The following is a 14,251-nucleotide window of genomic DNA, read 5'->3' on the forward strand; positions in this document are numbered from 1 at the left end:
ATTTTCTCCCTTTCTAGTAAGTTTAACTTAAGCATACATTCTCACTTTACTCTTAGTCTGTCCCTGTGACTCTCTGGTCATTGCTATTTTAATTCAAATGTCTCTCTCCTCCCCTCAACCCTCTCACTGCCCCACTTCTATGATTTCTGAAGTCTTAAGCAGTTAATACACTATTTTTTAAAAAATTTGGCCATGCCATGCAGCATATGGGATTTTAATTCCCTGACCAGGTATCAAACCCAAGGCCCCTGCATTGAAAGCACAGAGTCTTAACCACTGGACCGCCCAGGAAATCCCAATATACTTTTCCTAGAATAGAGTCACTTTTGTTTCTCACTTTTTCTCCTTTCCTTATTGTTGAATAGTATTAGTCACTCAGCCATGTCTGACTCTTTGCAACCTCATAGACTGTAGCCTGCCAGGCTCCTCTGTCCATGGAATTCTCCAGGCAAGAATACTGGAGTGGGTAGCCATTCCCTTCTCCAGGGGATCTTCCCCACCTGTAAATCCCATAGGTTCAGACCTTATTTTAATAAATGAGGAGAACCTATTTTGGGGAGTATGCCTAAGGGTGAGAGCCAGTTCCCTGCTAAGCAGGTATAATAGAATATCCTTCAGCTGTCCTGCAAATGATCCACTAAGGAAAATCAGGGTACACATGGTAGAAGGAACATGGAGTTTAGGACAGAAGAGCCTTTGGTAATCATTTTCCCTTTCCAAGATTTTCTTTAAACCGAGGATATTAATACCTTCCTCAAAGGGTTGCTGTAAGCACTGAATAACAGTAGGTGGAGTCTTCAGCACGTAAATATTGAGTCCTTTCCCCATTCTCCTTCGAGGGTGCAGCAGTCTAGTAATTGGCTCTGGGTGGTAAAGGTTCTGGGCAATAACTTTCTCCTTTCTGTTTTCTGCAGACATTACTGGCTACAGAATCACCACCACCCCCACAAACGGCCAGCAGGGATACTCTCTGGAGGAAGTGGTCCATGCTGATCAGAGTTCCTGCACCTTTGAAAACCTGAGTCCGGGCCTGGAGTACAATGTCAGTGTTTACACTGTCAAAGATGACAAGGAAAGTGTCCCTATCTCTGATACCATCATCCCAGGTAATGGAAAAATCAGCTGTTATCTTCAGAGTGGCAGTTCCAATAAGAGTGGGGATTAACCTCTTAATCCCCAGATGGTTGAGTGTGTCAAAATATGTTTGGGATTTAATTCTGACCTCCCAACCACACTCTCTAGAACCATGACGTCAAAGCCACTATGTGGACAAATGCTTGCTGTTAACACTGCTTGACTGTCTGTGCTTCACTGGGATGCTCTCTGTTGCGATGGGTATGCAGTGGAGTGGCAACCATTGCATTAACTCTGTACTGTCCGCTCACGTGGAAATATTACTAAAACGATGTCGTATGTCTGTACTCAGTACCAGCAGGCAAAAAGTAATATGGTAAATGCATCCCATCCGTACGTTTTTGCCTGATCTTACAGTCTCCATATGTGAGCACTGAAATAAATCTTGGTTGACTCACACATTCAGTTCTTCATCTTGCTATTTCAAATCCCTCTTTTTTTAAATTGAAAAAAAAAAAAAGGAAAAAGAAAGGCCACACTTTTAGGGTGTACTTTCTTGTGGATTGAATGACAACATTGAAGAGACCTATCTTGGGATAGGTCTGCTGTTCATCCAAAATTGAGTCATGACGGAATGAAAGCGTTGGACAGATTGTGTTCTTTGCACGATTTGGCAGAATGCTTTTACTAATACTAATTAAATAACTTTGATTATGAAATGAACAAAATATTAACAGTGGCCTTGGACTCAGGCCTGTCTTTCACCTGAATGTGCTTTTGAATGGCACATTTTATACCATACATTCATAATGCATTAGCATTATGGCCCTGCTGTTGTCATGAGTTTTTCTGTGGGAAAAAATAAGAAAAACTCAATCAATTTTTTTAACCTTTTTCATGCAAGCTTTATTCTCCTACTAAAAAGTTTTAGATTATTTTTTAAACTTTGCTGTTACTTACTATAGATGTTATATCTAGGTTCTAAGAATGGTTTTGATATCCCAAACAAGACTGTAATCTTTGGAACCTGAGAGGTTCAAACTTTACTGTTTTGGGGATTTTCAAAAAAGAAACAAACCAAAAATCCCTAAAGGAATATTGTAACCTGTTTTATTCTCCCAGGGAAGCAAACTATTCATGATGCTTATAAAGTCTTTTCAGATAATTTGGAACAGATTGCATATTACCATCATTGCTTTAACACTACCAATTTTACCACTAGTAACCTGATGTACACTGCTTTATTTTTTCCTCTTTTTTGCCTCTGTTTTCCTTTTGCCCTCCTTTGCTTTGTAACTCAATAGAGGTGCCCCAACTCACTGACCTAAGCTTTGTTGATATAACTGATTCAAGCATCGGCCTGAGGTGGACCCCGCTAAACTCTTCCACCATTATTGGGTACCGCATCACAGTAGTTGCGGCAGGAGAAGGTATCCCTATTTTTGAAGATTTTGTGGACTCCTCAGTAGGATACTACACAGTCACAGGGCTGGAGCCCGGCATTGACTATGACATCAGCGTTATCACTCTCATTAATGGCGGAGAGAGTGCCCCTACTACACTGACACAACAAACGGGTGAATTTTGAAAACTTCTGTGTTTCAGACATGGATGGTGTTGTATGCTGTCCCCAGTCACTCTGGTTAAATGTGGATGTTTCAAGGGAAAACCAGCAATTTGCCAAAGATTAAGAGAGGGTAGATCAGAGGGTAAGGAGTGGAAGGCATATGCTTCACTGATTGGATGAAGACGTATGCAGTAGTCTTAATCTTCATTGAAGCCATGAATATGAATTTGTATAAAACTAGAGAAATATAGATATCTGATCTATCAAATAAAAAATGCCAAAAGTTCATTGAATTTGCAGACCTGGAATTTTTTTAAAAAATCTAACATTTATACCAAATTGTATCAAGAGCACCAGTTAATAAGAAGAAATGTACTTCCAAAACGTACCATTAGACTCTTCCTTCTACTCTTCCATAAACTCTACCATCTCGTTTGTCTCTAAAAACTAATTGAAATTTAGGTTAGAGTGAAAGGAGGGTTTTTATGTGGTAGGAGAAAGAGAGACTTTGGTACATTCTAGGTTTTATTGCCATGATAAGGTGAAGAAACTCCTCTTTAACCACAGACTGGGGACCAGCATGCAACATTATAAAGGTTCTCTGCCCTGCATGGTAAGAAACATGCCGAGAACCCATTTGCATGAACCCTTCTCACTTGTAAGTAGGATTCACTGATGGAATTGTAGCTGTGGCGTAGCTGTAGTCACTCCCCTCAGGGGGACATTTAGGACCCTCCTGTCTTGTCTGTGTGCATGTGTTTCTTTGGAAAGTATCGCTATGTTTCTGTTTGCTGTGTGGCAACTTAAGCCTCTTCAGCCTGGGATCGAATAATCATCAGTGGTATTAATCATGTACCTTGATTTTATGTATTTGAAAGTGAATTAAAATTTTTCTTTAAAATATATGGACGGCAGAAAGGTTAAAGGGGCCTAACAGTACTGGGTGTAGTGTTTTATTTTTAACAGTAGTTCACTATGACTTAGATTGGATGAGACTATTTGCATGATGATGACTTATTTCCTTTATGCATGAAATACTGGTTTTTACCTTTCCAGCTATCCTTGTTAAGCTTTATTTTTTAAGTGACATTAACTGAATCTTCCTTCTTATTTGAAACCAGCTGTCCCTCCTCCCACTGACCTGCGATTTACCAATGTTGGTCCCGACACAATGCGTGTCACCTGGGCTCCACCTTCATCCATTGAACTGACCAACCTCCTGGTACGCTACTCGCCTGTGAAAAATGAGGAGGATGTTGCCGAGCTGTCAATTTCTCCGTCAGACAACGCAGTGGTCTTAACAAGTAAGCATTCAAGTGTATTTGTTCAATAAATACTAGGCTAGCACATAAGGAGAAGAGTTTTGTGTTTTCGGGTAGGAGCAACAGAGATTAAGACAGATACAACAGAACTACAAACTAGATTCCAAATCTAATGCACAGCTCTGTAATTTTGAAAGATGTTATATTTGTTGTTATTTTAACATATCTTTGATATCTACAACTTTTTAAAAATCAGAGTGGAAAAATACCAACTGTGAAGTTCAAAGACTTCAAACAAGTTCTGCTTCCAAATAAGCACATTAAAAACAAATGTGTGCCAAGAGACGTTACATGACTAAATCTCAGTGTTTAGCGAGAGAAAAAAGTGAGGATTGAAGCTAGTGTCATGGCATCTGTTTTATTCTCATTTAAGTGTCAGCAGGTAATCTGTTTGGTATTTGAAACTTAGAAACAGTGACTGGTCACTCAGGATTTTATTTTGAAGAAAGAGCCAGAAGTTTAATTTGTACTTCAAAAAGAATCTGTTAGCAGGATTTCTCTGAAGGCGGAGGATTTTTGAAAATAACTGACTAAAATAAACAGCCACAGTTTATGGAAATTGTCTCTTTCTAGTTCCTACCCTTTTGAAATTGATATTTTTTTATTAAAGAAAATAAAAGGAGACCGCTACATATTGCTTTTCACATAAACATTGCTTCTCATTGTTTTTGCTATAATAGTAAAATACACATATAAGAACAGCAAATGTTTTTACATAAGGGAAAACTAGCTCACACTTAGGTACACTACCTAATGATGGTCTGAAGACATCCTCCATCTTTCAGACGTATTTTAGAGAATGAAATACAAAGAAAAGCAACTCAGCATGACCATAGTCCTGGTTTCTCATTTTTTGGCTGAGGGTGAGAAATCCTTATGTCTGCCTTTCAGTGGGGCTATGATTCTGTTCTGGAGCATTCTGGAATCAGTAGTTACAGCATTACCCACTACACAGGGCTCTGCTTCAGGACCACTGTCCACTCCACATTAGCCACAGACCTGTCACATGTTCAAATGTTCTAAGGTCTTATTCTAGATCCAATTCTAGATCTCAACGTAGCCATTTCCCCCCAGAGAAGCCATTAATTATCCTGATTATACAGTTGAAGCAACTGAGGTCTCCAGTGGCTGAGTCCATTGCCCCTGGCCAGGCAGGAAGAGGGAAATGGGAGTCCAAACATCCCTAGTCTCGTGATTTTTCAAAACTTTCAGGGGCTCCTGCAGAAGAGGAGATGGCGTAGCGGGATAAGGGTCTTGTGAATAGGAATTCAAAGGTTAGAAACCTTCCTCTGTATCTTTTTCGTACCTCAGAATGAAAGGAGACCCAGGAATGTATATTCAACTCAAATATTCAGTGTGTGTGTGCTATCATTGCTCAGTTATGTTTGACTTTGTAACTCCATGGACTGTAGCCCTCCAGACTCCTCTGTCCATGGGATTTTCCCAGGCAAGAATTCTGGAATGGGTTGCCATTTCCTACTCCAGGGGCTCTTCCTGACCCAGAGATCAAATCCATGTCTTGTCCATCTCCTGCACTGCAGGCAGATTGTTTACCAGTGAGCCACCTGGGAAACCCCTTAAATTTTCTGTTCTTACCTTAGTATGGCAGAACCCATCACTCTTGATAATAAGTATGACTCTTTTCAAGTAAAGCTCAATTGTTAAGACCATTGGTCTTGGCTTGGGTCATCTCCTGCGTCATCTTGGGCACATATATCAGAAAAGATAACTTCTCTGTGCCTTATTTTTCTCATTTGTGAGCTGGGGATAATTATAAACCAAACTTTTGGAGGTAATGGATATGTTCATTGTCTTGAATGTGGTGATGGTTTCAAAAGTCTATACGATTGTCAAAATCTGTCAAATTAGACTTTTTATATATTGGCAGTTTATTGTTTGGCAATAAACCAGTTTTTAAAAGTTGCAGTCTATCTCCTTGCATTGTTGTGAGGAGTATAAATGATATCTGCAGTGCCATAGTCATCATCAGTTCAGTTCAGTTCAGTCGCTCAGTCGTGTCCGACTCTCTGCAACCCCATGAATCACGTAGTCATCATCACGTATCCTCAAAAGACGTGCTGTTAAGTGAATGACAGAAATATTACTGTGCTGCAGAAGCTCCAGCTTATTTCAGATGCAGCTGAGTCATACCCACAGAAGTGGAGTTGAGGGAAAGGCTTCAAGATGCTACAGGGTAGGGCGGCCCTTCCTCATCACTGCCGACAGCCCCTCTCCAGGTAGCAACATTCACTTCGGTGTACATAGGCTCTAGAACTGGACTCTTGGATAATTTATTAGTTGAAATAGTACCCAGGGTGCTTTGGTTTTTCATTCTTTCAAGCACATTATAAAAATAATTCTCATTTGTCTTTTCAGATCTCCTGCCTGGCACCGAGTATTTAGTCAGCGTCTCCAGTGTTTACGAGCAGCATGAGAGCATACCTCTTAGAGGAAGACAGAAAACCGGTAAGTCATGTGGGTGACACGCTTATAGAGTAGCTTTCACCTACCAATTTTGAAGAGCAAAATTTGGTGCTGCTTCTAAAAATGCGTCTCCATTTTTGGGGGGAGCGATCATTATCTTTAACCACTGGTCTTAAAAATTAAGACACCTTATGGGGATGTAAATGGGTACAGCCACTGTGGAAAACAGTGAGGAGATTCCTTAGAAAACTGAAAATTAAGTTACCATATGATCCAGTAATCCCACTCCTGAGCATATACATAGCCAAACTATAACTCAAAAGGATACACACAACCCTATGTTCATACCAGCAGTGTTTACAATAGCCAAGATATGGAAATAGCCTAAATGACCATCGACAGATGAATAGCTAAAGAAGATGTGATACGTATATAATACTACTCAGTCATTTTAAAAGAATGAAATAATAATGCCATTTGCAGCAACATGGATGCAACTAGAGATCATAATAAGTGAAGGAAGTCAGAAAGAGACACATACCATATCACTTATATATGGAATCTAAGATATGACACAAATGAACATATTTATAAAACAAAAACAGACTTACAGATATAGAAAACAAATTTGTGGTTGCCAAAGGGAAAGGGGTTGGGGTGGAAAGGACTGAGAGTTTTGGGATTAGCAGATTCAACCTATTATATATGGATGGATAAACAATCAGGTCCTACTCTATAGCACAGGGAGCTATATTCAATACCCTGTCATGAACCATAATGGGAAAGAATATTAAAAAATAGAATGTATATATATGTATAGCTGAATCATTTTGCTGTATAGCAGAAATTAACACAACATTGTAAATCAGTTATACTTCAATAAAAAAATATTGATTTTTTAAAAAATTAAAACACCTTATTCAACTGTACTCTGACTTCCAATCACTAATATTGTACTCTCTGCCTCCAGGGAGGATTGAAATAGTTTAGAAACTTTGTTGTCTATCTTTTTAAAACCATCTCCTAAGAATAATATTTTGTAATTACCATTATTGAGAGAGAGTGAAACTCCTTTTCATTAGGCAGCTCAGCTAACAACACTGTCATTGTCATCTAAGTATTTTTCCTCCTTACTAAGCCAATGAGTTTATTTCCTTTTTCTTACTTGATGGAATATTCATTTACTATGTAAAGGGAGTGGAACAGAATCCCATAATATTATGCCCTTCTTAAATATGAGTGTTGCTATTAATTTTTCCCTTTTAAAAAGTGCACTTTAATATAACCACTTACTTATTTTTTTATAGTCCACTTGCTTCCAAAAAGAAGTTGTGGTATCTCAATTTGATTCAAGTTTGTTATTGAAGTAAATGTTAAAACTAAAATGAAAATTCCTGGAAATCCCAGAGAAGTTAAGTGATTTGAATTTGAGATCAGCCCTAAATTTTGTTAATTTTTCTTCAATGCACTAAATTCTCAATTCACAAGGAGTTAGGTGAATTGTAATTTGTCTAGGATGAAGTCTTATTTTAGTTTTAGAAAGTTTTTTGTTTGGCATTGTTAGCACCGTGTTGACATATCAATTCCCTCTTGAGTGTAGAAAGCTTCTTTGAGAGCCAAATACTTACCTTGAAAGTGGGCAGGTCTTGCCTTACTTTGAGAGATACATTTATAGGATAGAAACAGAATAGTGGAGCACTGAAACATTTGAAAAATAGCAGTTCCCAGAATATCTTAAACTCCTGTTTTCAAATGTGATGCAGAATTACCTGGATTACTTAGCCAAAGCAAAAAGAAAAAAAAATGAGTTGGACAACTTGAACAGAGTCAGTTTATTGTTTTGAAATATATCTGTGCCTTAGAACCAGTATGTCATAACCTAAGGGTCATGACAATAATTGTGTTAGTGGAAAAGGGTTGAAACACTGGATGGATAGTACTTTTCCTTACATTCTTCCTCACTTCCTAAGTTGGTGCTATCTTTTTTTCCCCTTTATCTCTTCCTCCCCTGGATGGGAAAAACAGGTCTCGACTCCCCAAGTGGCATTGACTTTTCTGATATTACTGCCAACTCTTTCACTGTCCACTGGATTGCTCCGCGAGCCACCATCACTGGCTACAGGATCCGCCATCATCCAGAACATGTGGGTGGAAGACCTCGGGAAGATCGAGTGCCCCCCTCTCGGAATTCCATCACCCTCACCAACCTGAACCCTGGCACAGAATATGTGGTCAGCATTGTTGCTCTTAATAGCAAAGAGGAAAGTCAGCCCTTGGTTGGCCAACAATCAACAGGTAACTTGTTTTCCCATCTGCAAAGGAACTCAGAGGACTTTCCTATGCAGGCAATAGCTTCTGTGACATAGCTTTGTGTTGTCTGAGTCATCATATCTTAAAAAAAATAGATTATGGTTATGAGATAACTTCTTTATTCCAAGAAATTTCTCACCTGAATTAGGTGTATGTACATTTTTAAGAACTAAAATTTTATTCGAAAAGTTGAAAAAGTTCTGTTTCAAAGTTATCTTAAAAACAAAATCATTTTAATATAACATGGTAGATTGTTCTTAGGCTATAGATGCTTAAGTACTTAGGGAAGAAGTATCATCATTTCTGTACTTCAGTCTCAAATGGATTAACAAAAAGACATAGACAGAGGCAAGGAAATATGGCAAATATCACCAATTAGCAAATACCTAAAGATAGGAAATACGGGTGTTCATTATATTATTTTTATAACTTTTACTTTGTTTCAAAAATTTTTCAAAATAAGAAATTGAGGGGAAAACTCTTCAATAAACTTGAAATAATCATCTTGCCACGATTTGAATTGTCTCCTTGACCCCTAACCTAGCATTGTTCATAACTTTTAATTTTGCTGATTTTGTGTAGCATTTACATTATTCTGTGGAGGAAGCATAAAAGCAGTGATCCAGAGAGTGAACAAAAGGTGGATCAGGGCATCCTTTGAAAGTTACGAATGTGAAAACTTTCCCTTGTGTTTCTAGTTTCTGATGTTCCAAGGGACCTGGAAGTCATTGCTGCAACTCCCACTAGCCTGCTGATCAGCTGGGATGCTCCTGCTGTCACAGTGAGATACTACAGGATCACCTATGGAGAAACAGGTGCGTTGAAGGGCTTCTTCACACCCTGATTGAGTCTTCTGTCATGGGTAACCTTAAAGCCCAGTATTGGATGCATCATTAAAGAAACTTTGGCAAGTCCATTCAGTGGAGCCTTGATTTGTTTAAGAGTGTGTAGGAAATACATATGATATAACTGTTGGCAAAATCAAGATCAAATATTGTTTGTATAATACTAGAGGGGAACAGTAGAGCTGAGGAAGAAGGATTGTAAACTCACAACTGTATTATCAGTGGTGAAATGATAAGTAATTTGTATTTCTCTTCCTTTTACTTTCCTGTATTTTCAAGATTTTATTTAACATGAATGTATTCCATTAAGATTTTGGGAAAGGACCCCAGTATATGAAATCTTTTATATACATATATACATATAATTTGTTTGTGGCTATACTGGGTCTTTGTTGCTGCACAGGCCTTTTTCTAGGTGTGGGACACAGGCTTCTCATTGCAGTGGCTTCTCTTGTTGAAGAGCGCAAGCACAGACTCAGTAGTTGTGGTTGCACAGCATGTGGTCCATGGCATGTGGGATTTTTCCAGGTCAGGGATTGAAATCATGTCTCCTGCCTTGGCAGGCAGATTTTTTTTACCACTGGGCCACCAGGGAAGCCCAATATGTGCAGTCTTGAGTTGAGGACTTAACCTTCTTTCCCCTTCTAATTTTAACCTACCACATGTTAAAGCAGCAATGTTAAAATAGCATTTTAACTGCAATTTTTCTCTCAATTTTTACACACTCAAGGCTTACTACATACATAAATAAATACACTTTTCTGTTCAGGATCTGTTAATAGCACTCTTTAAAAGTGAATAAGCAAAGGCGTAACTTACATGCTGCTCTCAATATGTTAATTCAGTAACTCAGCAATTCCCAAGGATCTGTCAGTCCCTCACGCTTGAACTAACCCCGTTTCAAACAGGAGGAAGTAGCCCTGTCCAGGACTTCACCGTGCCTGGGAGCAAGTCTACAGCTACCATCAGTGGTCTTAAACCTGGAGTGGACTACACCATCACTGTCTATGCTGTCACCGGCCGTGGGGACAGCCCGGCAAGCAGCAAGCCCGTTTCCATCAATTACCGAACAGGTACTTATCTTCCTCTCGGATGACCCAGGCTTATTTACTCAAAACGTTTTTACAGTATTCTCCCAAAGTGTTTTCCTCATTGTGAAACCGATTTTCTTTGTAAAAAGATGAAGCAACAGCTACGGAGTTTTGAGCCAGATGTATAAGGAGCACCCCAAGGGCAGGGATTTTTGTCTGTTTTGTTGATTGCTGTATTTCATGTGCCTGTAATACAGACAGGCACAGAGGATGTTCAGTAAATATTTGTTAATGAATGAACGGATGAGCTGATAAGATAAGGAGACGAGCCTCTATAGGAAATATAATTTCTTTGTGAATGAAACAGTCATATTGAAAATAGGCAATGGTATCAAGATCCAAGCACCAGCTCTCAAAAGTTCTCTCTGCATCTGCAAAATAAACATCTGAGAGTCATTAGTAGTAATAAGAGATGATTCTGTCTGTACTAGAACTGGAGACAAAGACTAGTCTAGTCTTGTCCCTAGGAGCTGGGGCTTCATTGGTTTCTCTTGGTTTTTATTTGTAGAAATTGACAAACCATCCCAGATGCAAGTGACTGATGTCCAAGACAACAGCATTAGTGTTAGGTGGCTGCCTTCAAGTTCCCCTGTTACTGGTTACAGAGTGACGACTGCTCCTAAAAATGGCCCAGGACCATCGAAAACAAAAACTGTAGGTCCAGGTAAGAAGAGCCCAACATCTCACATACATCAGGATAAACAGAGTAGAACCACATGATATATTTTCGTAAATAAATGACCAGCTGGCTCTGAGTACTATACAGTTTCATATCATGTGTCAAAGTTTCCTCATTTGTGAATTCGGGGCTCAAGGTTGTTACCAACTCCCTATACAGTAGAAGTTTCAGGAGGAGTGCATTTCTGTGTTTATATGTGTAGTAGTGTTTGGTATGCACATCTTAAATGACCAGATTCATCTTTGTGATTTTATCATGCACATTAAAGAGACAGATGAGCCTAGCTGACTTTTAAAGATTCTTTTAACTCTTGTTTCTGTTTTCATATAAAATAATTGTGAAATTAGGATCCTTAGGCGATATCTTAAAGTCCAGTTAGTTTTCATTTTTTCAAGAGCAGCATCATTCATTGTTGGCACCATCATATTAAATTTTAAGAGTTTAGTCTTTAGTGTACTTCACTCCAATATGGTAATTTGTATTCGCAATGAACATGTTGTCCAAGAGGAAATCCATGCGTGAGCCTCTAATATTTTCATGATAATTCCGCAAATGAAAATTCCTGACCACCACATGTTGATTACCGAATTCTGAAAGTCCTTGGTTGTCATAACGAATGACATAGAAGCTGCATTTGCTTTTCACTCCCTTTGCAGATCAAACAGAAATGACAATTGAAGGCTTGCAGCCCACAGTGGAGTATGTGGTCAGTGTCTATGCTCAGAATCAAAATGGAGAGAGTCAGCCTCTGGTTCAGACAGCGGTAACCAGTACGTAACCAGTGTCTGTTTTCCATGTTCAAAGTCAAACTTTGTTCTTAGGTGTCTGGATACCTAGTTTGTATCTTGAGCTGAGCCCATTGCAAACACTTTTCCTTCTCAGTGATGAATAAACAGGGAAAGAAGTTGGGGAACTACCATAGTTGTGCTATGCTTTGAATTGCTTTTGCTCAAATGGCCTCAGCAAAATCTTATTAGCCTATAGCAAATCTATAAAATGTTGTGCTTGCACCTCCTTTTCGACAACTGGATGGTAAAGTTGATTGAAGTGTGCCACATGAAGCTATTATGTTTGGAGCATTTGTGTGGCTGGACCAATGTTTAATTTAAATACTCAATGGGTGGGTGTGGGGGGAGTTTAACAGTCTGAATCTAACATTTAAAATCAACTTTACCACTTCCAAGTATAAAAAAATCCAGGTCTGTGAGACTAACATCACATTGCCAAAACAAATCTTGGTGGAATATCCTAAAATGTATATAAATAAATCCTCATTTGGGGACATTTTGCAGGATATCTACGCATCTCACGTATGCCTATGTTTTAGTAAGTGATGCGACATTAAATATTTTCTGAACCAAAAAGCCTTAAGCAAGGGTCAAGTAATTTTCCATTTAATAGTGGGTTAATTGGAATTTAATTCATCAAAGAAAAAATGGTATCTGCAGAACTGCTTTGCATGTTATCAAAATGCTTATTTCACAACTTGCTTTTCACATAACCTCTTACCATTAATTTGCCTAACAGACATTGATCGCCCCAAAGGACTGGCATTCACTGATGTGGATGTCGATTCCATCAAAATTGCTTGGGAAAGCCCACAGGGGCAAGTTTCCAGGTACAGGGTGACCTACTCGAGCCCTGAGGATGGAATCCATGAGCTATTCCCTGCACCTGATGGTGAAGAAGAGACTGCAGAGCTGCAAGGCCTCAGGCCGGGTTCTGAGTACACAGTCAGTGTGGTTGCCTTGCACGATGATATGGAGAGCCAGCCCCTGATTGGAACCCAGTCCACAGGTATATCGTTCATCGCACCACTGGGTGCTTGTGGGAGCAGTGGCTTTATGCCCTGCTAGTGCATTACACTTTTATCAGGCTATTGATTCCCATGTAAGGGGGTACCCAGAAACACAGCCTATTAGGAAAGCCCCTTTTTAAAGGACAACAGTAATAAGCAGTGAAGTGTAGGTGACATAGAGAAATTCTAATAATAGGAAATTTTGGAGTGGCTTGGCTTACTACCAAGGCCATAAAGCAAGACATTTGAAGTTAACATGAAAATTGTGGATTATTTCTTGTCTCCCTGTGGTTATGCTCACTGTGTATAAAAGAAAGAAATGTGGCATCTTAGAGCTTACTCTCAGAAAGGAACCCAAACTGAGCCATTTCATAGTAGCAGGATTCTGAGAAAACATGGGTAAGCCCTTCCTTCTCTGGTTAGAGATCACATGCTCAGTGTATAATTTTGCTTAAAGGCCTAAGAATCAGATGCATAGGAAAGAGTTGGTAGGGCAGATGCTTTCCACCATGCTTTATCTTCTTGTGCTTTGTCTCTGAAGCAGCGTGGAATGCTAAAAGATGTCCCCTTGTGACAACATAAAACCTGCAGGTGACAATCCGTGTTATTGCTCTTTGCTTCTCTTTTCTGCTTCTCTTGTTAGCCAATTTTCTTCCTATGCTGCACCACAGAGAACTTCAGATTTAGCAGTGATATCTTCCGTGGGGTCCAAATAAAGAGAATAAAAACATAATTCTGTCTTTGGAATGGAATACTCTGTGAAATGGTTTTCTGTACAAAGATAATTTTTGTCAGAAAGGGGCTCCTGCTCATCTTCCCTTAGAAATGGAAAATTAATCCTAATGGTCAATAAACCAATGTGACTTTTTTTTTACTTTGTTAAGGGAAAGAAAAAAAAAAAAAAGCCCAAACTACTAAAACCTAAATTCCCTTAGAAAACATTTACCCAGATGTTTTCAGTGATCCTGAGCATTGCTGGATTAAAAAGCACTTCATTTTTCAGCAAGCATTTTCTTCATTTTGCATCCCCTTTTGTACTTTTCTGTACTGAATCTTTGCTTGACTAGGGTATCTACCAAACCAAACAAGCACAACCTATGTACTCGTTGGAATTCACTTTATTTCCCCCCTTCCCCCATTT

The 14,251-nt window shown here is 39.0% G+C and overlaps 1 protein-coding gene across 12 annotated transcripts in view; it reads left to right on the forward strand.

The window, feature by feature from the left end:
* Positions 1 to 14,251, forward strand: part of FN1 (fibronectin 1) — a 71,403-nt gene that overhangs the window by 40,920 nt on the left and 16,232 nt on the right. For 3 of the 12 annotated variants that reach the window (XM_088827751.1, XM_055397164.2, XM_088827761.1), the window contains exons 24-33: positions 915 to 1,106; positions 2,379 to 2,651; positions 3,763 to 3,945; positions 6,340 to 6,429; positions 8,413 to 8,682; positions 9,396 to 9,512; positions 10,451 to 10,615; positions 11,142 to 11,297; positions 11,969 to 12,082; positions 12,840 to 13,109. In XM_088827751.1, the coding sequence (XP_088683877.1) occupies positions 915 to 1,106; positions 2,379 to 2,651; positions 3,763 to 3,945; positions 6,340 to 6,429; positions 8,413 to 8,682; positions 9,396 to 9,512; positions 10,451 to 10,615; positions 11,142 to 11,297; positions 11,969 to 12,082; positions 12,840 to 13,109 (1,830 nt within the window). The remainder of the gene's footprint in view (positions 1 to 914; positions 1,107 to 2,378; positions 2,652 to 3,762; positions 3,946 to 6,339; positions 6,430 to 8,412; positions 8,683 to 9,395; positions 9,513 to 10,450; positions 10,616 to 11,141; positions 11,298 to 11,968; positions 12,083 to 12,839; positions 13,110 to 14,251) is intronic. The other 9 variants (XM_055397165.2, XM_088827755.1, XM_055397168.2 and 6 more) reach the window with 3 other exon arrangements.

The sequence above is a fragment of the Moschus berezovskii genome, chromosome 2, assembly GCF_049115385.1.
Source record: "Moschus berezovskii isolate FMDL1 chromosome 2, NW_MosBer_1.0, whole genome shotgun sequence".
NCBI lineage: Eukaryota > Metazoa > Chordata > Mammalia > Artiodactyla > Moschidae > Moschus > Moschus berezovskii.